General features: G+C 52.2%; 2 protein-coding genes, 1 long non-coding RNA gene and 1 other non-coding gene across 4 annotated transcripts in view; all 4 read left to right on the plus strand.

Annotated features, from left to right (window-relative positions):
• MLPH (melanophilin) overlaps window positions 1-1,348 on the plus strand; it is a 37,963-nt gene extending 36,615 nt beyond the window's left edge. Inside the window, exon 11 of the mRNA XM_025403969.1 lies at window positions 1,324-1,348. Coding sequence (XP_025259754.1) covers window positions 1,324-1,348 — 25 coding nt within the window. The remainder of the gene's footprint in view (window positions 1-1,323) is intronic.
• A 503-nt stretch (window positions 1,349-1,851) lies between these two features.
• LOC112636136 lies at window positions 1,852-9,111 on the plus strand. Its single transcript, XR_003122133.1, has 4 exons — window positions 1,852-2,323; window positions 4,353-4,410; window positions 7,477-7,577; window positions 8,683-9,111. It is a non-coding gene; the product is annotated as an uncharacterized LOC112636136 (long non-coding RNA).
• A 5,390-nt stretch (window positions 9,112-14,501) lies between these two features.
• Window positions 14,502-14,607, plus strand: LOC112636778. The gene has a single exon (XR_003122255.1). It is a non-coding gene; the product is annotated as a U6 spliceosomal RNA (small nuclear RNA).
• A 2,583-nt stretch (window positions 14,608-17,190) lies between these two features.
• Window positions 17,191-17,794, plus strand: PRLH (prolactin releasing hormone). Its single transcript, XM_025405608.1, has 2 exons — window positions 17,191-17,290; window positions 17,631-17,794. The coding sequence occupies exons 1-2, from the start codon at window positions 17,191-17,193 to the stop codon at window positions 17,792-17,794; spliced, it is 264 nt and encodes an 87-aa protein (XP_025261393.1).
• Window positions 17,795-24,524: the final 6,730 nt, after the last annotated feature.

Raw genomic sequence — 24,524 nt, forward strand, 5'->3', positions numbered from 1 at the left:
GTGGGGACAGTGGTGAGTGGGGGGACAGTGGTGAGTGGGGACAGTGGTGAGTGGGGGGACAGTGGTGAGTGGGGACAGTGGTGAGTGGGGGCACAGTGGTGAGTGGGGGCAGTGGTGAGTGGGGACAGTGGTGAGTGGGGGGACAGTGGTGAGTGGGGACAGTGGTGAGTGGGGGGACAGTGGTGAGTGGGGACAGTGGTGAGTGGGGGGACAGTGGTGAGTGGGGGCAGTGGTGAGTGGGGACAGTGGTGAGTGGGGGCACAGTGGTGAGTGGGGACAGTGGTGAGTGGGGGGACAGTGGTGAGTGGGGACAGTGGTGAGTGGGGGGACAGTGGTGAGTGGGGACAGTGGTGAGTGGGGGCACAGTGGTGAGTGGGGGCACAGTGGTGAGTGGGGACAGCGGTGAGTGGGGACACAGTGGTGAGTGGGGACAGTGGTGAGTGGGGACAGTGGTGAGTGGGGGGACAGTGGTGAGTGGGGACAGTGGTGAGTGGGGGCACAGTGGTGAGTGGGGGCACAGTGGTGAGTGGGGACAGCGGTGAGTGGGGACACAGTGGTGAGTGGGGACAGTGGTGAGTGGGGGCAGTGGTGAGTCGGGGCACAGTGGTGAGTGGGGGCAGTGGTGAGTGGGGGCACAGTGGTGAGTGGGGACAGTGGTGAGTGGGGGCAGTGGTGAGTTGGGGCACAGTGGTGAGTGGGGGCAGTGGTGAGTGGGGGCACAGTGGTGAATGGGGACAGTGGTGAGTGGGGACAGTGGTGAGTGGGGACAGTGGTGAGTGGGGGGACAGTGGTGAGTGGGGACAGTGGTGAGTGGGGGGACAGTGGTGAGTGGGGACAGTGGTGAGTGGGGGCACAGTGGTGAGTGGGGGCAGTGGTGAGTCAGGGCACAGTGGTGAGTGAGGGGGACACAGCAACCTCAGTTGAGTTGGTGCCCCCCGAGGCCTCCCCACAGCACACATGCCGCCGGGTCTGACAGCAGGATCCTGGCCCCCTCACCTCCCTTCCCGTGAACATCCGGCCCGAGTTTCCTCATAGCCAGTTACTCAACTGTACCTTTGTTGGGGTTCATTTTTGTTTATTATTTGTTGTTTCTACCAAAAGCTCTTTATGAGGGGACTCTGAGCCCTGCTCTGAGGATCTGAAAGGCACACACACTCACAGTGTGAAATCCAAAAGGAGCCACCTGAATCACATTGCCTCTTATTGAAAGCCTTAGTCCGCTGCAACATGAAGATGGATGTGACTAGAAGGGATGGCGCAGGAGACTCACATCAGAGGAGCTGCTCCTGTCAGACCAACATCCTCCTCTCCTGATCCCATCAGGAATCTTCAGACAAAACCACCCTGATGAGGACATTTGGCAAAAGAATGGAAGATGTCCTTAGGAGAGTCCCAGACAGGGTCATGATGGAAAATACAGGATGCCCAGTTAGCTTTAAATTTCAGATCAACAATAATCTAGTAAAAGTATGCCCCATGCAACATTTGGGACTTACACTAAAAAAATTAGCTGTTGATCTTGTGAACGCAAAATATCTGAGACAGGTCTCAGTCAATTGAGAAAGTTGATTTTGCCAAAGTTAAGGACACACCCATGACACAGCCTCAGAAAGTCCTAAGACTTGTGCCAAGGTGGTTGGGGGAACAGTTTGCTTTTATACATCTTAGGGGGACATGAGACATCAATCAGTACGTGTAAGATGTACCTCGGTTCGATCCAGTAAGGCGGGACAACTCTTAAGTGGGGGCTTCCCGGTTATAAGTAGATAAGAGGCAAAAGGTTACATTATTTTGAGTTCTTGATCAGCCTTCCACTGAATACACAATTTAGTCTGGCTCAGTGAGTCTGCGTTTTTACTTAAGCAACAGGGGAGAGGAAGCAATCCGATCTGCAGGTGAGCTTCAGAGGGATGACTTGGAATAGAATGGGAGGCAGGTTTGCCCTAAGCAGTTCCCAGCTTGACTTTTCCCTTTAGCTTAGTGTTTTTGGAGTCCCAAGATTTATTTTCTTTTCACAATCTGAAATTCAAAGCTCCCTGGGTATGCTGCTTTTTAATTTGCACAGTCTGGCAGCCCTAGTCCCAGAGCCCTGGAATGGCATACTGGAGGTGGCCGTGCAGTCCCAGCGTCCCCGACCAAGCGTGCATAGAGAGCATCCATCCTTACATCCAGCTGACACATGCCCATGCTCCTCCCTGTGGACGGAGGTTAAACAATAACATAAAGTTTCTTCTTTGTCCTCTAGATATTTCTCCCTCGAGTGGCTGGGAAACTTGGCAAGAGACCAGAGGACGCAAATGCAGACCCTTCAAGCGAGGCCAAGGTATGTGTTACTCCATCCAAGCCCAGACAGCGCACGAAGGCGGAAGACTGCACCCCTTTCCAGCAGTGTGGCAAGTCCACGGGGTGGCGGAGCTCCTGTGTCTGCAAAGCCGCCCACACAGCTGCAGTGCCCACACCGCTGCCACAACACCGTGGCAACTCCCATGGGTTGGCTTCCTCAGTGGCACACACTGAGCTGGGTTTGTGTAGATGCATTTGTTGAAAATCCAAGAAAGCCCAGTAGGGGAGTGGGAAAGTGAGACGGGAAAGGAAGGAAGCAAGCATCGGACATGAAGCAAACCCACGCAGGCTGACTGTGGCTCAGTCCTCCTGGGGGCTCTGGAGACCATGCAGTTCACACCCCAGAGTTAATTCCATGTAGGAGCAAGGCCACCAGCACTTATCCCTTCCACACCCGTCAGTCCTGAGTAAGGGCCAGGCCCTGGGCCACACACATTCCCAGGCACTTCTGCCCTTCCCTGAACAGGCACAGCAGGCCCATGGCCTGGGGACTGCCTCCATCTGGGAGACCGAGGCGCCGGCTGCCAAAGGTGGAAACACCCAGGAGCCAGTGTGCTCAAAATGGCACAAGGACTTGCGGGGGTGTGAGCGGGACCCACAGATGGCAATGCACAGAGGGCGGAGCCAGCCTGGGAGGGAGGAGCTCCCTGCGTTCAGGTGGAGTGGTTAGGAGTAGGATGAGGGGTGCCATGGCCAGCGTCCCAGGAGGAATGGGCTTCAGCTTCAGGAGCTACCTGCAGCCCAGTGCCGCAGGGAGCCTCCAGGAACACCTAGCCACTCCTCATCACAACCCTGGCAGTTCCTCACAGTGACACGCAGTGTTTTCAAAAGTCCATCTTTCCACATGATGTTTACAGCACCCAGCGGCTAGGCAGTGCTATTAACCCTGTTGTACTGATGAACAAACCAGCCAGCTCAGGGCAGTGGGTGAGCCTGATCCAGATCACAGACAGGAAGTGACAGCAGGGTCTCAGCCCAGGCCATGCCTGACAACCACACTCTTCTCTGGGGGGGGCCGCTTCCACCTTTGTCCCCAGAAGCCCAGCCTGACAGCTTCTGCAGCACCTCTGGGAGCCACCCACAAACCCAGCCAGGCAAAATCCCAGGGTGCCAGACACCAGGAGAAATTTCTAGGGAATTAGGCCATTTGGCTGTCTCTTCACTTCCCTGAAAAGCCAAACAGAGAATGGATTTCTTATCGCATCGTAGCAAGGTAATCAATTGGAAAAGAGACAGGAGGAGAGGTGTGAGGACCAACAGTCACGGGGACCTGGGAACCGTATTAGACACAATTGATCTTCCAGTGTCCTTGTAAAGAGAGCTACAGGCCCACTTTACAGAGGAGGAGACCAAGGTTCAGAGAGGATAAGAAGTGAATTAGCCAGGTGCAGTGGCTCACACCTGTAATCCCAGCACTTTGGGAGGCCGAGGCGGGTGGATCATGAGGTCAGGAGATGGAGACCATCCTGGCTAACATGGTGAAACCCCATCTCTACTAAAAATACAAAAAACAAAATTAACCGGGTGTGGTGGCGGGCTCCTGTAAGTCCCAGCTACTCAGGAGGCTGAGGCAAGAGAATGGCTTGAACCCAGGAGGCGGAGCTTGCAGTGAGCTAAGATCACACCACTGCACTCCAGCCTGGGTGACAGAGCGAGACTCCGTCTCAGAAAAAAAAAGAAGTGAATGAATTGCCCATGTCTCACAGTGGTAAGGGGGTAGTGCTGGGATCTGAACCAGACCTGCAGGACAGAAACTTATACACCTTCTGCCATATCGCCCAAATGTGGCAGCTCCCCCAAAGCTGAGCATCTCTTATTTCAGGCATTTAGTGCTTAATTTATTGAAAATGTCCATTCTAATGTTGCTAAAAGTTCAAATATTGCTAGAGAGCAGAAAACAGTGAGCCTGGTTAATCAGAAGCTGGAAGAGCAATAAGAAATCACAACTTAGTTCACAATTCCTAAACATCACAATTGGATGGAGCCTGGAGACACTCTGTTTCTTCTAGGCAATGGCTGCGCCCTATCTTCTGAGAAGAAAGTTCAGTAATTCCCTGAAAAATCAAGGTAAGAGCCCTCTGCTCCCCGCACCCCCATGAGCCTGGGAAATGAGCTCCAGGGAGGAAAATGACCAGTTGCAGCTCTGTGTGTTTCTTCATAATCTGTGGGACATATCTCGTGTCCTGACTCCCAAAAATCGTTCCCAGTGCCACTCGGGTCACCCTCAGGACCCAGCACGTTGGTGTTCCAGACAGCTGGAACTTGCTGCTTTAAGCATGCAAAGGTGGCCCTGGTGGCAGTGGTGATGGTGGTGGTGTTTCCATGTTTTTCTACATAAATTGTCCTAACATGGTACACAGTTTCTGGCCTTCTTACAGAAAGTACGGGTCATCATTTAGCCTTCCTTGAAGGCTTGGTGGTGACAGGGACATTAGCTTTGTCCTGGACTAATGGGATGTGAGGCCTCCCCAGCATGTGGTCGGGCTCTTGGGGTATCTGTGTGCTCATTTCATTCACTCAACCTGTGACCCAACCACTGCTTGCCGGAGGTTGGCAGCTCCTCTCCCCATTCAGAGCCCCGTCCTTCTGCTGTCGAGCTGTTTCAGGCCCCGCCCCTCTGCTATCCAGCTGTTTCAGGCCCCCAAGCATTGTTGCATTGATCTGTTGTCCCTGTTTTCTGAGCTTTGTCCTCACACACACCATCGTTCAAACTCTGCCACAGCTGCAGTCCTAGCAGACAGTGTGTGTCCCTCCTCTGCTCACAAGCAATCCTTGGCTCTCAACTGCCTGCAGAATGAAGTGGGATTTCTTAGCATAGCCCTGCAGACTTTGGCCATTTGTCGCACACTGGAGTCAGCCGGCCCCCTACTACACCCACCTAAGGATGCACCTCCTTCCCATGCATGGAACAACACAAGCAGACGCTGGTTTCAGAGTGCGCCACACAAGCACATGCCTCCACGCCTGGGTGTGCCCCCTCCCTGCCCATCTCTGTCCTGTGAAGTCCTCCGGGGCCAAGTATGAAGCCTCTCCCCTGGGGCTCTCCACCACCTCCCTGCAACACCCAGCACATTGATCCCTCTTTCCAGTCAGCTCGCTCCTTGGTCAGTCAGCCACCCACCTCCATGCCAGATCGCTCTTTGCACCCCCTGAGCTCCCAGCACACATTCTGGTCAATCCTGGGACAGAGCTGGTGCCCAAGGCCCTTTGGGGCTAATCCCAGATTCAGGATCACCAGCCAGGAGAGCGACTTTGCCAGAGATGACCTGCTAAGGAGCTGCCAGCAGGGGCTCCTGGAGATCCACGTGCTGGCTCTGAGGGGAGTTTCCAGCACGTCTCGTGGGCTGAAATCCAGGTGGAGATTCTTGTTTGTTTTGTTTTGTTTTGTTGAGACAGAGTCTCACTCTGTGGCCCAGGCTGGAGTGCAATGGTGTGATCTCAGCTCACTGCAACCTCCGCCTCCCGGGTTCAAATGATTCTTCTGCCTCCGCCTCCTGAGTAGCTGGGATTACAAGTGCCCACCACCATGCCTGGCTAATTTTGTATTTTTAGTACAGACAGGGTTTCACCATGTTGGCCAGGCTGGTCTCGAACTCCTGACATCAGGTGATCCACCCACCTTGGCCTCCCAAAGTGCTGGGATTACAGGCGGGAGCCACCATGCCCAGCCGAGAGGTTCATGTTTGTAGCAGGAGGACAAAGGGCGATTCCTTGCATCCTCTGTATGAATGGTTTCGTGAAGGGTAGACTCTGTCCTATCCAGAGACCTCACTCATGTCCAGTCCAAGGCCAGAATAGCTCACCCCCGGCCCCCTGATAGCCCACAGGCATTTTGGGGTCTGAACGGCAAAGTTGAGGCCTGACCTTCACGTTTCTCCCAGCCATCATCACCACCCTCCGCCAAGGGTGGCCAAGGGGGCTTTTCACTGTCTACAGAGGCCAGCCCCACACACTGGCAGGTCCTCGGGCCTCCGTCCCAGGGTCTGCGGGGCCTCATGTGACTTCACTCCTCAGGAGTCATGATCCCTCAAGTTAGGTGATTCCCTCCACAGAGGTTAGTCCTGGAGCAGGGACAGAGGGTCGGCAGGCCAGGCCAGATGACCCTGCAGAGAGAACAGCACAACAGGAGCATGCTGCTGAGCCAACTCCCAAAAGAGGAAAGGGACAAAGGCCTGGCTTGTAGCATGTGCCAGTTTCTGTGGCATAAATTCTCCCGCCCTGGCTGATCGCAAGTTCCCAGCTGATGTCACCGAGTGTGGAGTCAGAAAGAGGCGCACACAGTCAGCTCTCAGGAGCCCTGGCAACTGACTGCAGTCAGGCAGGCCACAGAAGACATGCAAAAGTGAAGAAGGGCCTGCACCAGCCACCTGAACACGAACACTCAACCAGGATGTGAGGCCAGATGCCCCCAGTTACACAGCCACGGCCCCAGGAGGGGCCCCCGTGATGAGGGTCAGAGTCTGAGACCCCTTGGGCTGTTGCCGTGTCACAAAGGAAAGGCAAGGAATCCGGGTATGGTGGCTCACACCTATAATCCCAGCATCTCAGGAGGCCAAGGCGAGCGGATCACTTGAGGTCAAGAGTTCGAGACCAGCCTGGCCAACATGGTGAAACCGCGTCTCTACCAAAAAATACAAAAATTAGCCAGGCATGGTGGTGCACACCTGTAGTCCCAGCTACTTGGGAGGCTGAGGCAGGAGAATCACTTGAACCCCGGAGGCGGAGGTTGCAGTGAGCTAAGATTGCGCCACTGCACTCCAGTCTGGGTGACAGAGCAAGACGTTGTCTCAACGAAAAAGAAAAGAAAAGGAAAAAGAAAAGACAGAGACCGCATACCAGTGCAGTGCAACGGGCCTTTCTGCTGTTTCATTAGTGTGAGGATTCCTGGGGCCACAGTGAGGTGGAACGTTAATGCCTGCTCCAAAACAAAGGAGAAAGATGTTGGCAAAACTGTTTATTTGCGTGAAACCTGAAATGTAAATGTCTTGTTAAAAATATGTGATGTGGAAACTTCTTAAAAGGGGATATGTCGATTTTTATTCTACCTTTTAAATGTCTGAGGAGGCCTAGGCACTTGTTTGGGCTAGGTATGTGATTGATAAAGCACCATCCCTCTCCCTGTTTTCCCCAAAGGCAAAGATGATGATTCTTTTGATCGGAAATCAGTGTACCGAGGCTCGCTGACACAGAGAAACCCCAACGGGAGGAAAGGAATGGCCAGCCACACCTTCGCGGTAAAGTTTTCTCTCATTCTCTGAGGAGTTTTTAAAATTCAGTGACCCATCAGATTTATGTGTTAATATTAAGTCTTCAGAGCAAAGAAAATGGAGATAAACAAAACAAGGATTCAGACCAGAGAATCAAAGCAAAAAGTAAAGTCTTTGCCAACGAGGGCTTGAACATCTAAATACTCTGAAATTAGAATAATATCTTCTTGTGTTTTAGAGCTTTAAATTTTCAAATACTTGCTGTCCACACACCCCATTGGATGAGGACCTGTGTCATTGACCCAAATTTATAGCTGAGAAAACAGAGGCAGAGAGAGGCTAAGTAAAACACCCAAGGGAGTTCACCTAATATTGTGAAGAACGCAAACCCAGCGTTTGACCAACTTGTCCATGCGTGTATGTGTGTGGCTGCGTTCACTCCTGTGTGCATTTGTGTGTACTGTGTGCATGCCTGTGTGTTTGTGCACACCCATGTGTAGGTACCTGCTTACACACCCAAGTGTGTGTGTTACCACAACGAAAGCACAGATTTATTGAAAAGGAAGTTCACTCCATAGAGTGGGAACAGGCTAGAGCCAGTGGCTCAGGAGCCTGGTTACAGAATTTTCTGGACTTTAAGTGCCCTCCAGAGGTTTCCCATTGGTTACTTGGTTATACCCTATGCAAATGAAGGAGGGGACCCAATCAATGTGATCGGTCGCAGGAGGCAACCAATCGGAGGCTGAAGGGAAGTTACAAATTTACACATGAAGACTTGGCCAATGACTTGTCTGATTGGTTGGGGGAGGGGACCAATCCGAGGTACTTTCCATTTTCATCTGAGATGCAGAGGAAAGGGGGCATAGCAAAGGGAGTAGCCGCTGGACTTTTTGTTCCTCAGGCATGGAGAGGTAGGGTTTTCATTTTGATTCAGTTCTAGGAAGTTAGCACGAATTGGCCTTAGGTTCCCTGCCTCCAGACCCTATTCTCTTGCCCCACGTGCGTGTGTGCACAAACATATAATCTAAGTTTGTGTCTACTGATGTGCACATCCATGTACACACCTGTATATTTGTATGTGCACGCCCATGTGTGTCTGTGTTATATGCCTGTGTGTGTTTGTACTTTACAGAAACCTGTGGTGGCCCATCAGCCCTAACAGGGGACAGGACAGAGCAACAGAGCAGCCCTGCACTCTTTTCCCTCCACCACGGCCATCCTGTCCCTCATTGGCTCTGCGCTTACCACTGTACACAGTCACCATCCCAGTGAGAAACAAGGAGTACCCTCCACGTGGACTCCCCCTGCAAGAGGACAGCGACATTCAGTCTTGCAGTGCTCATTTGGGTTTACTGATGACTCCTGGCCACCCCACTAGCCCCTCTGATCTGTGAGAAACAGCTAAGCTGCTGTGACTTCCCTTTAGGACAATGTTGTGTTAACCTTTGAAGGACACACAGAAGACCTTTATACTGTGATCTTTTACCCCTTTCACTCTTGGCTTTCTTATGTTGCTTTCGTGAATGAAATGGAAAAAAAGATGACTCAGTTAAGGCACCAACCATATGTGTATTCTTGATGGTCTATATCGGGGTGTGAGCAGATGTATGCTTATTTCTTATGGGTGTGATTGTGATTGGAAATTAGGCATCCAGACAAGTGACTGAACTAATGACCTGCTGAATAATGACGGAGGAATAGACACCCCAGCCCCCACCCTACGTGCACGCACTCTGCAAGTTCCCATGTGATCTGTAAACCAGGGGAAATTACACTGTGGTCAAGGGCAGAGCCTGCACATGGCAGCAAGTGAGCATCTGATACATGCTCAGATGCTAGTGCAGAAAGCCTGCTGGGAGAGGGAGAGACAGCAGGCAGAGATCCAGATGGGCAGGGAAGAGGTCTGGTTCTAGCCTGGCTCTGCCACTCACTGCAACAGATCCAGTGGGGCAGAGGACAGAGGGTCACAACCAATGAGGAATGCCTGCCAAGGATGGGGGTGCAGAGGACAGAGGGTCACAACCAATGAGGAATGCCTGCCAAGGATGGGGGTGCAGAGGCCACAGGTCAGCTTGCCACTCGCCCCTTGGTTACATAGATGATCTCCCCTCAGACAGCCTGCGACTCAGAGTTATTTCCTAATATCTGTGTGCCCCATCCAGTTTTAAGCAGACCCCTCCGAGACTCTCCAAAGCTGCCTTTGAACATCCTAACAGTAATCACATCTCACCCTCCCTGAGGTTCACCCTAGACAGGACCCAATGGCTGCACTGTTTTTGTCAGAGGGGGTGCTGAGAGGAGTGGCTTCCTTCGGAATCAAACAAGTAGAGACAAGAGGCAAGCCTTTTGTCTTCAAGGGTTGACCAAGTTAAGTGTTTCCTACCCTCTCTGAATAGGACGCTTCCAGGAGCTCTCCCATCTCTCACTTAAAACTAAAGTTTGAATCTCAAAGTGTTTTGCTGGGAGGCAGATACTCCTGCATCTTCAGGAGACCTGTGAGCACACGTTAGCAGCTATTTCTCTGACTCCTTGTGGCATCAGATAAAAACGTGGGAGTTTTTCCATATAATTCCCAACATTGCTTATAAATTCTATTTTTTGAAAAAATTATTCAGGCTAGGCAAGGTGACTCATACCTATTATCCCAGTCCTTTGAGAGGCCAAGGTGGGAGAATTGCTTGAGGCCAGGAGTTTAAGGCCTCCTGGGCAACATAGTGAGATCCCATCTCTACAAAAAAACAAAACAAAAAATTACCCATGCATGATGGTACATGCCTGTAGTCCTACCTACTTAGGAGGCTGAGGCAGGAGGATCACTTGAGCCCTGGAGGTTGAGGCTGCAGTGAGCCATGATCGCATAACTATACTCCAGTCTGGGCAATAGAGTGAGACTCTCCTCTCTCTCTCTCTACACACACACACACACCCTATTGGCTCTGCTTCTCTGAAGAGCCTTGACCGATGCACAGTCCCTATGTAAGAGCCTTGTCTGATGTTCAGTGTGTCTGTGTTTGAAACTTGTAAACTGGTTAGATGGGAGCCATGTGTGAGGGTCGGGGAACACCGTTTATTTTTATCACAAATGCAATGCCAAGGTCCCAGAGTCATGGCCACTTGGGGTAGGAAAGCCTGTCTTCCTAAGTGAGGTTTCATGGGAGCCCAGCCACACCCATTCATCTGCCTTTTCCCCATGGCTGCTTTTCTGCTACAACAGCAGATTTGGCCAGCTGCCACCAAGATCCTATGGCCCACAAAGCTGGGCACGTTTACTATCTGGCCCATTACAGAAGAAGTTTGCCAGTCCTGTGTTCAAGATTGGATTTGGAGCATCACCTACAGACCACAAGCAAAGGAGCTGGCAGGTGGGCGCCGTGATACAGTCCCTGACTCGGACGATCCCTTCTTTGCTGTGGGGCCACTCTGCCTCCTTCGCTTCTCCCCGCTTCTCCCCACAAGACCCTCCTCCCTGGTACTTTCTCGGGGTCATTCACTGAGTCCTTTTTCTCTGTCCACCCCCCGACACCTGTCCTCTTCTTGCCTTCTCTCAGGTGTCCCCACTTTTCCCGGGCTGTTCACAGCCACCTGTCCTCTGGCCACACCCATGTTCAGGTTTACGGCTGAGACCTCATTAAAGAGCTCTGGGGTTCTTTGGGGTCTCAAATGCAAGCAAATAAAGAAAGAAAGAGTCCCAGGCCCAGCGAGCAGCTACCTGGCCACCCTCTAGGGCTTCTCAAATACCTGCCCACAACTGACCTCAGCATTTCCCTATCCCCAAAGTTCCCATCTTAGTCCCCCAGCCCTCAGTCTGGAAACCCCCAGCCCATGACCTCCCAGCTCACTCCTTTTCTGTCCCTCACCTTAGCCCAAGCCCTATCCCCATATGTCTCCCAGACAGCTCTGGAATTCTTGTCTTTATCAGATCTCTTCCAGAGGACAGGAAAAAGGGGAAGCATGGCTCCTCTTTCATAAGGCTGATAAGACCTTCCTACCAAATGCAATGTGAGGAAGGAGAAGTAAAGGCAACATATTTTAACATATTTATTCCATACATTAAGTTTTCTTTTTTGTAGAGATAGGGTGTCGCTATGTTGCTCAGGCTGGTCTCAGTCTCCTGGCTTCAAGCAATTTTCCCACCTCAGCCTCCCAGAAATGTGCTTGTATTACAGGTGTGAACCACTGAGCACAACCTAAGAGATCTATTCTAAATAAAGTATTAATGAAACAAATCCCGGAATCTATTAGAAAACCTACTGTATCTTAACAAGGTAAGGTTCATCCCAAGAGAGCTAGGAATTCTTTAATGGTAGAAAAAGAAAATCTATTCTTGTGGTCCGCTGTGTTAACAGAGTAAATGAGAAAACCACTGTGACCACTTCATTCAATGAAGAAAGGCACACGAGAATTAATCAATAGCTGGCCGGGCGCAGTGGCTTATGCCTGTCATCCCAGCACCTTGGGAGGCCCAGGTGGGTAGATCATTTGAGGTCAGGAGTTGGAGACCAGCCTGGCCAACATGGTGAAATCCTGTCTCTACTAAAAATACAAAAATTAGCTAGACGTGGTGGTGGATGCCTGTAGTCCCAGCTACTTAGGAGGCTGAGACAGGAGAATTGCTTGAACCTGGGAATTGGAGGTTGCAGTGAGCCAAGATCACGCCACTGCACTCCAGCCTGGGCGACAGAGCTAGACTCCGTCTCAAAAAAATAAAACAAAATAAAATAAATAAATAAACAAACAAGTAGCTTAGAAAATTAGGACTGGAAGGAGTGGCAGTCAGTGTCTTTGTTCTCATTATCCCCGTGGCCTCCAGGAGGGTAGCATCGCAGGCAGTTGTACTTTCCCCAGGGAGGGGACTTTCCTGCACAGGTTCTAGTTCATATGTGGCACATCTCAAGTGGCCACATCACGTTCTGGATGAAATACTGACCAACAGAAGCTGGACCAAGAGTGCTTGGCTCTGCCTGTCCTGAGGCCCATGACCCAGTTAAACAGGGAATGGGGAGAAGCTCCCTGATTGCCTGTCTATGGTCAAACCCCATCTGTGGGATTCATTTCTCAAAGGACACTGAAGCCATGTGCAGCCTGAGAGCCTCAGGCCAGGCCTGCAGTCCTGTGACATTATTGCAAGGGCAGCCCACACCTCACTCGCCATCACAGCATCTCCAGCCAGCCACAGTTCTCAGAACAGCCTCTCAGCAGTTCTGAGGCCTCTGATGGACGCCATCAGTTTCCACGTGGAGGTGGCATAAGCAGGATTGATGCCTGTGCTACCGCCCAGCCCGCCTGCTGCCTCCCACTGGTGGACTCCCAAAGTGGCAAGATGCCAGTGCCACACTGTGACAGAGCAGCTTTACACACACACACACACACACACACACACACTCTCCAGTGGTGGATGCCCAGGAAGCTGCCCCCAGGTCCTGGAGTCTCAGTTTCTGTTGCTCTAGGCAGGCCTAGCCCTGGACAGAAAACCCACCTCCAAGACGGTGATTCTTAACCATCACCATCACCACTACGGTCGAGTTCCCTTATCTGAAGTACTTTGGACCAGAACAGTTTGGGATTTTGAGGGTTTTGGGAGGAGGATTTTGAAATATTTGCACTATACTCACGAGTTGAGCATCCCAAATTTAAAATCCAAAATGCTTCAGTGAACGTTTCCTTTGAGCATCAGCTCAGCACTCAAAAAGTTTCAGATTGGGGGTTTTTGGATTTGGGATACTCAACCTACATTTGTAAAAACTATGGGTAAACACTATGGGTGGGGAGCTTTTCATCATCACTGATGCCTGAGCTACCCCCGGGAATTCCTGGAAGGAATTTCATTCCAGGTAGAGCCCAGGCATTGGGAAGTTTTTAAGGCTTCCAAGTAACTCGAATCAGCAGCCCAAGCTGGGAGCTGCGTGCCCCACCCCGTCACCCTTCTCGTGCTCCTTACCCTACTTCCCGCCACCAGCCACCCCTGGACTCCAGAGCTCCCAGGGAGCCCACCAGCCACAAACCTGTGTCACTGGGATAAAGCAACCATGTAGCAAGGAAGAAGTTGACTGTGTCCTGTTCCCTGAAGGGGAAAGTATTGCCCAGAAGCTTTTCCTAAAGGACGGAAGTGGCACATTGACCATCTGCACCAATCCATGGGAAGCTCGTGCCAAGTTTCCTCTCCAGAAATTTTCCTTAAAAAGATTGTACTCAACTGCATGTAAGTGGTCATGAGTACAACCTATAATTATTCAGAACATGAATGATTGAGGTCCACGTTAAGTGGTAGAACATTGCACAGTTACTGAAAACGGCACAAACTTACAGATTTTTAGCATCTTGAGGATGTGATTGTTATAGTGTTAAGTGAAAAGAATGAAATTCAACATGTATAAATGTGATCAATCTACCCAGAAAATATGTGGGAAGCTCACTAGAAGAAAATGCATCAAATGCATCAAATGTAGAAGCGAGAGGCTTTTTTTTTTTTTTTTTTTTTTTGAGTCTTTCTCTGTCCCCCAGGCTAGAGTGCAGTGGTGCAATCTCAGCTCACTCCAACTTCCGCCTCCTGGGGGTTCAAGTGCTTCTCCTGCCTCAGCCTCCTGAGTAGCTGGGATTACAGGTGCACGCCACCATGCCCGGCTAATTTTTGTATTTTTAGTAGAAACAGGGTTTCACCATGTTGGTTAGGGTGCTCTCAAACTCCTGACCTCGTGATCCACCTGCCTCGGCCTCCCAATGTGCTGGGATTACAGGCATGAGCCACCACTCCCAGCCGCGAGAGGCTTCTTTAACATGATCAGTGGTGTGAACTAATTTTTTTTCCAAATGTGTATGAGCTGCTTTAATAATAAAAATACATTCATTTCTTTTATAATAAAAATAAACTTGTCTTATGAGAATAATAAACTTGTTTATGTTAAACATTATGAAGACGTAAAAGTCTAGAAACCACCTATTGTAAGTTATAGAGCGCCCACTTCCAAAGCACATATACTAAAATTGGAACGATGCAGAGAAGATTAGCATGGCCCCTGCGTGTAAGTTACAGAATGAGGAAGATATGGTGTGCATACGACAAATGCAGTTAGGACAGTCAGGCAGGTGAATGAACAAGGACCGAGAAGATCACGGAGATACAAAGCTGCAGTGTTGGGCTCTGGTGACTGTCCCTTCTCACCTTTCCCTTGAACGTGGTGATTTAAAGGCAGGGAGAGAGGACTGGAAGGAGCCCAGGAGCCTCATCTGTGAGGCCCAGCGGACACTTGACTCTGTAGTCTGCCCGAAGGCGAGCGCAAAGAAGGGAAGCTAATGTGTTTTAAAACCACTTGGTCCAAATGAAATTACATAACCCAGGAAGGAACAAATCGCGTTGCTGATGAGAGTTTTTTTAAAAAATAAAGGAACGAGAAAAGACACAGGCTTGCTCCTGATGCCGCCCTTTGAGGGAGACAAGCTGGCTTGGGGGAGGGCACCTGGAGGTGCTGGCTTCGTTCTCTCATCCTCTTCAGCGGCTATAAAAGGGGGACAGAGGCTCCCGCCTCCTCGGCCCCACTGCGCCGGTAGCCAGGACAGCGCCTCTACCACACTCGAGAGCGGTGAGTAGCACATCCAGGCGCGGGAGCTTGGGTCCTCTGCTTTGCTACTTTGTAAAATCGTCCCTTTCTGTCTGAGTGTGGGTCGGGTTGAGACCCTGCCTGCTCTCCTGGCAGCTGAGGCTAGCCCTGAGCAGGAGAGGCAGAGAAGGCGGCCCCTGGGTTCTTGCATCCAAAGCCACCCTGCCCTCCCAGGGCCCCAAGGCTCTGGCGCTGTCCTTGGTGGAGACACCAGGCAAAGATGTCCCATTCAGCTCCGCTGACACAGAAATCCCACAGGACAGACAGCCGAAGTCTCCACCTCTCAGGGAGGCAGGTCCTTGGGGATCAGGAGCCAAGTGAGCATCACTAGCATTCTAGGACATCCCTCACGTGGCATCGGTCCTGTGCTAGAGAAAATGCAAACAGCCAGCGTGCTGGGATGCATCTCTTTATCACTCTTCAAGGTGGCACCTCCATTTCCTCTAAACTGGGGAACGCCCCACCCCACCTGGCATGGGAAGCCCTGCCAGATCTCTAAAAAGGAGAGGGGTTGGTATTTTAAATTGTTCTGATGGAGAGCACTTTCTGTGGGGCTCCGGGAGGGACTGGAAAGTCAAGGTCAGCAGGAGGGGGTCTTCCCCAGAGCAAGATGGAGCTCTTGGGCATCTTCCCACGGCTCCCAAAGCACCACAGGTGGAGGAAGGAGGAGGGGCATCTGCAGCAGGTGTTTCCAGGTCTGCCACGATGGATGCTGTTTAGGCATTTCAGCACCTCCACTCCAGTGGGGTGGAAGGGGCTTTCTATGCACCTGGTCCCACCCACGGCAGCCCCCACGGCAGCCCCCTCCTCCCATCACCGATAGCAAGTGGCCCTGCCTGGTGAGAAGAGGTCCCAGATGCTGCAGGTTTACCTTGGAGCCTCAGAAGACTGGATCTAGCGACATGGCAAGGGTGAGTGGGCTTGGTTAGGGCAGAGGATGCAGACTCATTCTATAACACGCAGCTGTCAGCTGACATCCCCCAGCAGGGCAGGGATGGCAGGCTGGAACCAGGCATTAGGAGGCCATGAGACAAATGTGGGAAAGGACCATGCACCGGATTCCAGCCCCTGAGCCTGGTCCAGGCTTGGCACTCCCCAGCTCCCCGACCATGTCTGAGGTTTAGCAAGTGGCTGCCTCCACCTGTGCAGCTCCCTGGGCTCCTCCCTACAAACCTGCTGTCCTGGGTGTGCAACATGAACAGCTGTGCAGAGGCCTGCTGCACCTTCTGGTTCCCTAACACAGGCCGATAGACAAACCCAAGGCTGCTCCGTGATAGCCCCTCTTTTTAACGCGTAGCTCACACAGCTCCTGAGGGCTTTCTGATCATGACCATCAATGTACATGTGACCGATCCCGTCAGAGGCTGACGCACACAGAAGCATCTCACTTAACACCTCATTGCACAGAAGAGAGAATGGGGTCACAGGTGGGTGGGGGACCATGCAGAGAGCCAGGTTCAACTGCTATTTCTATGCTTCTTCCCACCCCAGCACAGATCAGAGGAACACATGGAGATCTATGTGGCTATGTGCACTGCACATCTACACATATACACACACTCACACGCACACATACACATCTACACACACACATCTACACTCAAACACACATCTACACACATACACACACATACACTCACACACACATTTACACACACACCTACACACACACACCTACACACACACATCTACACACATCTACACACTCACACACATACACACACACATCCACATGCATACACACACGGATCTACACACATACACACACATCTACACACATACACACACGCACCATGTGCACACAAGTCACACCCTCTTGTACACATATACACACACAACTGTGCGCTGACATGCACACACACTCACGCACATACTTCTCTCTCACACACACACTTCTCTCTCACACACACAGCGCTCACAGGTCCCAGCTCTGTGCACACGCACCCTGATGCCCATGTAACGCTGCTCCTGCCCCTTCTCCCCCAGGCCGTGTCCTCCTCATTTGGATCTCCCCTCCAGCGGGGTCTCCTCGGAGGAGCCAAGGGATGAAGGTGCTGAGGGCCTGGCTCCTGTGCCTGCTGATGCTGGGCCTGGCCCTGCGGGGAGCTGCAAGTCGTACTCACCGGCTCTCCATGGAGATCCGCAGTGAGTGCCTGGACCCCTGTCAGCCTCCCTTACCCCACCCTGCCTCACCCCAGAACCTGGTGCAGCCTGGTCACTCGAGAACCTGGCAGGAACGGGGTGCGGGGGAGGAAAGGGAAGTCAGTCATGGTGCTTTTTTGAACTCCTGCTTCCCAAAGCCAGCCCATGCCCAGAAATGGCCTCACCAGGACCTCTGGGTGCCTGTTCTTCGGGTGGGTCCCAGCATGGCCTGGCGACTGGGCTGAGACCCCCTGCCTGTGCGCTCTGCCCTGCTGCCTCTGGGAGCACACAGCACACCCTGGGGACATGTGCCCATGGTCTGCTCCAGCTCCTTCCTTTCCAGCCCCTGACATCAATCCTGCCTGGTATACCAGTCGTGGGATCAGGCCTGTGGGCCGCTTCGGTCGGAGGAGGGCAGCCCTGGGGGACGTCCCCAAGCCTGACCTGCGACCCCGGCTGACCTGCTTCCCCCTGGAAGGCGGTGCTATGTCCTCCCAGGATGGGTGACAGCCAGCTTGTCAAGAAAATCACTCTGGAGCCTCCCCCACCCCGCCCTCTCCTCTCCTTCGGGCTCCTTTCCCTTCAATCCTAATAAAAGCTCTGGTCTTGTTTAGTTGCATATTCACGACTGTGTGGTGGTGACTCTGAAGTTCTTCCCTCCTGGGACGTTAGACTAGAAAGAACCTCAGAGCCCAGCAACTTCTTTGGAAGAAAAGGCTCTGTGACTTGGCAGAGGGCACCTGGCACTGAGGTGTGGAGCTGGGACCACCCTTGGTCACCAGCAGCCCACAGTCACCCCTACACCCAAGCTGCCCTGAGTGACTGCCCAGGCTGCCAACTGCATGAGGCCAGGAGGTGCCACACGTCATACTCTGCAGGACACTGCCCCCATAGGAGGGCAGCACAGCCCCCAGCCTGAGCCCTGGGCAGCCCCTCAATGCCAGTCCTTTTTTTTCTAGACTTTATTTTTCAGAGCAGCTTTAGGTTCACAGCAAAATTGGGTAGAAGGTACAGAGAGTTCCCATCCGCCCACTTCCCCCACATCTGCACAGCCTCCCCCATGGTAAACACCCCCACCGAGGGTGCCTTTGTCCCAGTCAAGGAACCCACGCTGACACATCCCCATCCCCATCCCCATCCAGCCTATGTCAGAGCCCACTCTTCACGCTGCATGTGCTGCGGGTTCGCACAAATATACAACAACATGATGTAGCATCATGCAGAGTCGTTTAACTGTCCTAGAAGTCCTCTGGGCTCCACCTATTCATCCCTCCCGACAACCCCTACAACTGCTAGTCCTCTTATTGCAGTCTGTCTTGCCTGCCTCTTACTCAGGGAAGATGCACCATGGATTGTTTCAGACCCATGGCAGGGAAACTTGAACCTAGATTGCTCCCACGCCACGCGCGTCCCTTTCAAATCACACGGGGATGTCTCCACGTCCTGCCTCAGGTGTAGCTTACGTTGACATTGGGGGCACACTTGCACCACCTGGGAGATTGAGTTCATCCTTTGAATCCCTGAGCCTCAGTTTCCACATCTGCATGCCACAGAACAGCAACGCTTACCTCATTCCTGAGCTCGGTGGGCATGGCACCTGCACACCAGCCAGCACAGGGTGGGTGCTCTGTGAGTACAAACCCCTTCCCCAAGGCCCACCCCCCAACCCAGCCATGTAACAGGCTTAACCAGCAACCTCCAACCCAAAGCTTGGCTTGGACTCTGCTGGACACTGCCTGCAGATGCTGATCTCAGGAACCCACCCTGACCACAACCCTCTTGGCCATGCATGCTCAGAGGGGCCAGTGGCAAGGCCCAGACCACCCACATGGGGCTGAGTTAGGGTGACTGCACCTTCCCAGCTACAGGGGAGCCCCTCCAGCCCTGGGCACCTCACCAGGGTAGAGTGAGCCTGCGGGAACAGGAAGGGGGGCAAGGCCTGGTCCTAGGGCAGCAGGGGCTAGGTCAGGCCTTAAAGAGGCCCCAGCCCTCAAAAAGTTAAACAGGTAGTTATCAAATGACCCAACAATTCACGCCAGGTGTAGACCCTGGAGAACTGAGGGCAGGTGCTCAGCACATCCCCACACAGCAGCGTTTACAGCGGCACGCTTCCCAGTAGCCAAAGGGTGGTCACGACCTGAATGCCCATTGCCTTAGTCAGTTCGGGCTGCTCTAACAAGATAGCATACGCACAGAGGCTCAGCCAGTGAACACTCGTTACTCACAGTTCTGGGGGCAGGAAGTTCTAGATCAAGGTGCCAGCTGATCGGACACCTTGATCCGACACCATCTTCTTCCTGGTTTACAGACTCCGTCTTCTCGTTGTATCCTTGCACGACAGAGAGCAGAAAGAGGAAGCAAGCTCTCTAGCCTCCTCTTATGAGGGCACTAATTTCATCCATGAGGGCTCCACCTTCATGACCTAATATCCCAAAGACCCGATCTTCTAATACCACCACAATGGGGGGAGGATTTCAACATGTAAATTTGTGGTGGAGGGGGAAGACGCAAACATTTCATAACATCCATCAACAGAAGAATAGAAAAACACAGCGTGGTCTATCCATGCAATGGAATATTACTCAGCCATGAAAAGGAATGGAGCACTGATACATGCCACAACATGGAGGAACCTTGGAAGCACCATGCTAAGCGAAAGCAGCGAGGCACAAGAATTCAAATGTGTATGATTCTGTTTATATAAAAAGATTGTATGAAATTGCATATTCTATGGAAGTAGATTCGTGGCCATCAGGGGATAGGGAAGAGGGGTTGGGGGGAATGACTGCTTAATGGATATGGGGGTTCCCTTTTGGAGGCGATGAAATGTCTTAGAAGTGGACCATGGCGGTGGCTGAAGAATAGACTGAATATATTAAAAGCATATTTTCAGCATCCTTCTCCCAAGAATAAGGCCAGTCTCCTACATAGGAAATTATCATACCTGAGCAAACCGTTGTAGTAATTTCACAACATCATCTAGTTTTTAGTCCGTACTCAAAAATCCCCACGTGTAGCAAGACAGTCTTCTTTTCCCCCACCGGGCTCCAATCTAAATTCACAGTCAGCTGTTTCTCTTTGATTCCTGACCAGTTAATTTTTTATGTTGTCCCGGTGTTGACTTTTTCAAGCACCCAGATGAGTCGTCTTGGAAAATGCTCCGCCTATGCGGTTTGTAAGTTGTTCTTCCACGGCCATGTACCTGTTCTTCCATTCCCTGTACTTCCTGTCATCAGAGAGGTGCATCCAGGGTCTTGCCTGGATTCAGGTCACGCACGGTGGACCCAAACACTCTATGTCTTTCCTATTGCATCATATCTGACCATGGGACCCCGGGCTCCCTCTCTGACAGGTGCTATTTGACCCTGTGGTAGAGACAGATCTCTTCATTGTAAGAGGTTTTTTCCTGTGTGATCAATGTGAAATCTGTGGTGGGGACAGGGCCCCATGGCCAGATCCTGTTTCCCAGCCAGCTTGCAGCCTGAGATGTCAGTGTCCCCTGACTACTCATGCCAGGCTGAGCTCCTGCACCACAAGTCACCCCCACACCACGATGATTCTCTAATTCCTTCCACAGTCATTAGCTGGATTCTTCCAGAGAATATTTTTTTTTCCTTTTTTTCTCAGAACTTTATAATTTTTGACACTCAAATTGGTCTAAATTTGGCCAGTGGGAGTCCTAAAGAGGGAATAAATTTAAAAAAAAAAAAAAAAAAAAACTTTTTTTAAAGAATAGTTCTGTGAGTCAGCCCATCTGGGAAACACAGATCCATCCAGAGGAATGGGATAGGAACCTATTCAAGAGGAAACAAGACAGGCCGGGCACGGTGGCTCACGCCTGTAATCCCAGCACTTTGGGATGCTGAAATGGGCAGATCACCTGAGGTCAGGAGTTTGAGACCAGTCTGGTGAAACCCCATCTCTGCTAAAAATGCAAAAATTAGCCGGGTGTGGTGGCAGGCACCTGTCGTCCCAGCTACTCGGGACTGAGGCAAAAGAATCACTTGAACCCAGGAGGCAGAGGCTGCAGTGAGCTGAGATTGCACCACTGCACTCCAGCCTGGGTGACAAGAGCAAAACTCCATCTCAAAACAAAAACAAAAAAAAAGAAAGAAAGAAAGAAAAGAAAAGATTAGCCTTACAGGCTGGGACGGCAGGGACTCCCAGGGCCACTCATCAACATTGCCATGCCTCTGGCCTCCACCACCACCCGCCACAGGCAAACAACAGCCTATGAGAAGACCCAGGTCCAAACTCAGGCTAAGCAGGGCTGGAGCTGCTTCCCCAGCCGCAACCTGGACAGTGGGCACACGGACCAGCTTCCCCCAGGGTCTGGGGCTGGTGGGGTCCTGGAGTCATTTATCCCGAATCATCTGTGACACAAATGTCTGCGGCCCTGCTGGGGCCTCTCCCTGTGTGCTCTCAGAAATGGGGCCTTCCTGCCCACTGCCCCACCCCAGCCCCGTTTCGGGACAGGGAGATACGGTGGTGGAGCGTGGACACAGCTGAGCCTTCCACACGCAGGTGTGGGGCTGCGGGGGCTGTTTTTAGGAAAGCTCGCCTGTTCTTTAGGTCTCCGGGAAAAAAACACGCTTTCCTCCCTTGGTTGGATACACATGTGTTGAGTGACTGGTGTGTGCCAGGCAGTGTAGGGGACCCTGGGAATCCCACAGAAATCAGGGCAGACAGAGGCCCTGCTCTCACGGAGGGTCTCAACCTCACCTACGCTCACCTGGAAGGATGTAGAAATCCCTGTGCAGTCTGATGGGATCAGAACCTCCGGGTGAGATGCAGCGGTGGAGCTTGATTTTTTTTTTTTTTTTTTTTTTTTTTTGGAGATGGGGTCTCATTCTGTTGCCCAGGCTGGAATGCAGTGGCTTGATCGTGGCTCACTGCAGCCTCGACCCCCAAGGCTCAAGCAATCCTCCCACCTCAGCCTCCAGGGTAGCCAGGACTACCGGTGTGCACCACCACACCCAGCTAATTTTTTGTTTTGCTTTTTGTAGAAACAGGGTCTCTCTTTGTTGCCCAGGCTGGTCACAAACTGCTGGCCTCGAGTGGTCCTCCCGCTTCGGCCTCCCAAAGTGCCAGGATTACAGGCATGAGCCACCGCACCCTGCTTAGGTGCAGGGCTTTCCGAAGCTCCCCAGGTGACTCCAGCACAGGGTTGAGCCCCGCCTGCCTAGTGGTGAGGGAGGAGGGGAAAGGGGTAGTCACAGTACCGGGAGACGGGGAACCCAGGGCTCCAGGACCACCACAGATCTGTCCACCCTTGGGGAGGCCATGAAATGACTCCTTGAGGAATCTCATATTCCTTCCCTTCTACGTCATCAAGCCGCTCCTCTGCAGCTCCTCTGAGCGCCTCCTGGTTTACTCTTCAGCAGAGCAAGCCCTCAGGACTCCAGGACCCTGGGACTTGCCTTACACAATGCTGGAGCGCCGTCTGGTGGCCACGGGCAACCTCAGCCTGCAGCCGCCTGCAAGGTGGGTCCCACCTGGGCTCAGGGCCCGCTGCAGGGGCACAGGGCACGAGGACACAGCCTAGCACACTGGGAACTCACACTTCATGTTCTTCATAGGCAAGGGAATCATGGCATGAAAAATGGTCCAACTTTATTAGCAGCCAGAAACTGCAATGTGCATAGCAATAATAGTGTCAGATTTCACCTGTGAAATTGTCTAAGAAACGAGGACAGTACTCGTGAAAAGCAAGGGAACAGGCCCTCTGGGGAGCTATTGTTTTCTTTCTTTATCCTCTACCTCTTCTTGGAGATCATGACAGAGGCGTGTGAAATCTGGTCTGCAATTGTCTAGTAAAGATCACGTGAGAAGTTCATTTCAGGTCTCACTAGCACCGGGAAAGCCAGACTCCAAGGGAGATCCAGGATGTCTCCTTGTCTCCAGGATTGAAAGCTGGATCTGCCAGGGGCCCAGTGGACCCAGGTAGCTCCTCCAGTTAGGAAAACGAAGCCAGGGATCGTGAGGGAGGTACTGTTATGAAGCTGTGGTTGGAACGCTGAGAAACCCAGGCTGGCAAGGAGGGGCTGTGCCCACGCTAGGCCCAATGGATGAGGGGAGGGAGCAGCCACCAGAGCCTGCAGGAGGAAGAGGCCTCTTTGGCAGGGGCAGGGGCTTCTGGCCAGGACACAGCCAGCCTCACCAGGTGCGCCCTAGGCAGTGGCTGGCCTCCGTGTCCCCTCCTCCATCCCCTGTCAGGGCTCCCCATGGTCTGGGCACCACTGAAGGTCAAGGCCTGGCATCTCTGTGCAAAGTGAATGAGAGCAGAGAGAAGCCCGGAGGAGCCGGGGAAGTTCCAGGCACAGAGCCCTTTCCCCTTTCGCGTGATGAGAAGCTCAGCGTCAAACGAGAGGTACTTTGCTTTCTCCTTACTTGATCCTTATAGCAGCCAATACAGTGATGCCACTTTTTCCAGGTGGATAAAAATGTCTTATTGTTTAAAACTTACCCCTGCTTATCACAGTCCCAGGGACAAGGATGAAAACCAATATAACCTTCCAAAAAGTGGCCACCTTTGAAATAACCTTGCCACATCAGGTGTCCAGAAAGAGACCCAACAGGGAAACATCATGTGGGGTTTACCTCCCAAAACAGGGTCTGGGTTGCTGCTGTTTGGATATTTGTCCCTTCCAAACCTCATGTTGAAATCTGACCCCCAGGGCTGGACGCGGTGGCTCATGCCTGTCATCCCAGCATTGTGGGAGGCGGAGGCGGGTGGGTCACCTGAGGCCAGGAGTTGGAGACCAGCCTGACCAACATGATGAACCCCCATCTCTACTAAAAAATACAAAAATTAGGTGGGTGTGGTGGCACACACCTGTAGTCCCAGCTACTCAGGAGGCTGAGGCAGGAGAATCACTGGAACCTGGGAGGCAGAAATTGCAGTGAACTAAGATCATGCCAGTGCACTCCAGGCTGGATGACAGAGCGAGACTCCATCTCCAAAAAGAAAAGAATAAAAAAAGAAGAAATCTGACCCCCAGTGTGAGAGGTGGGGCCTAATGGGAGGTGCTGGGTCATGGGGGTGGGTCATAAATGGCCTGGTGCCATCCTAGCAGTAATGAGGGAGCTCTTACTCCAAAGCTCCTGTAAGAAATCCCCCAGAGCTGGTTGTTAAAAAGAGTGGGACCTCCCCCCTACCCCTCTCCCCGTGTGACCTCTGCACACCAGCTCTCACTGCCTTCTGCCGTGAGTGGCAGCAGCCTGGGGCCTCACCAGA

The sequence above is a fragment of the Theropithecus gelada genome, chromosome 12 (genome assembly GCF_003255815.1).
Source record: "Theropithecus gelada isolate Dixy chromosome 12, Tgel_1.0, whole genome shotgun sequence".
In the NCBI taxonomy this organism is placed as follows: domain Eukaryota; kingdom Metazoa; phylum Chordata; class Mammalia; order Primates; family Cercopithecidae; genus Theropithecus; species Theropithecus gelada.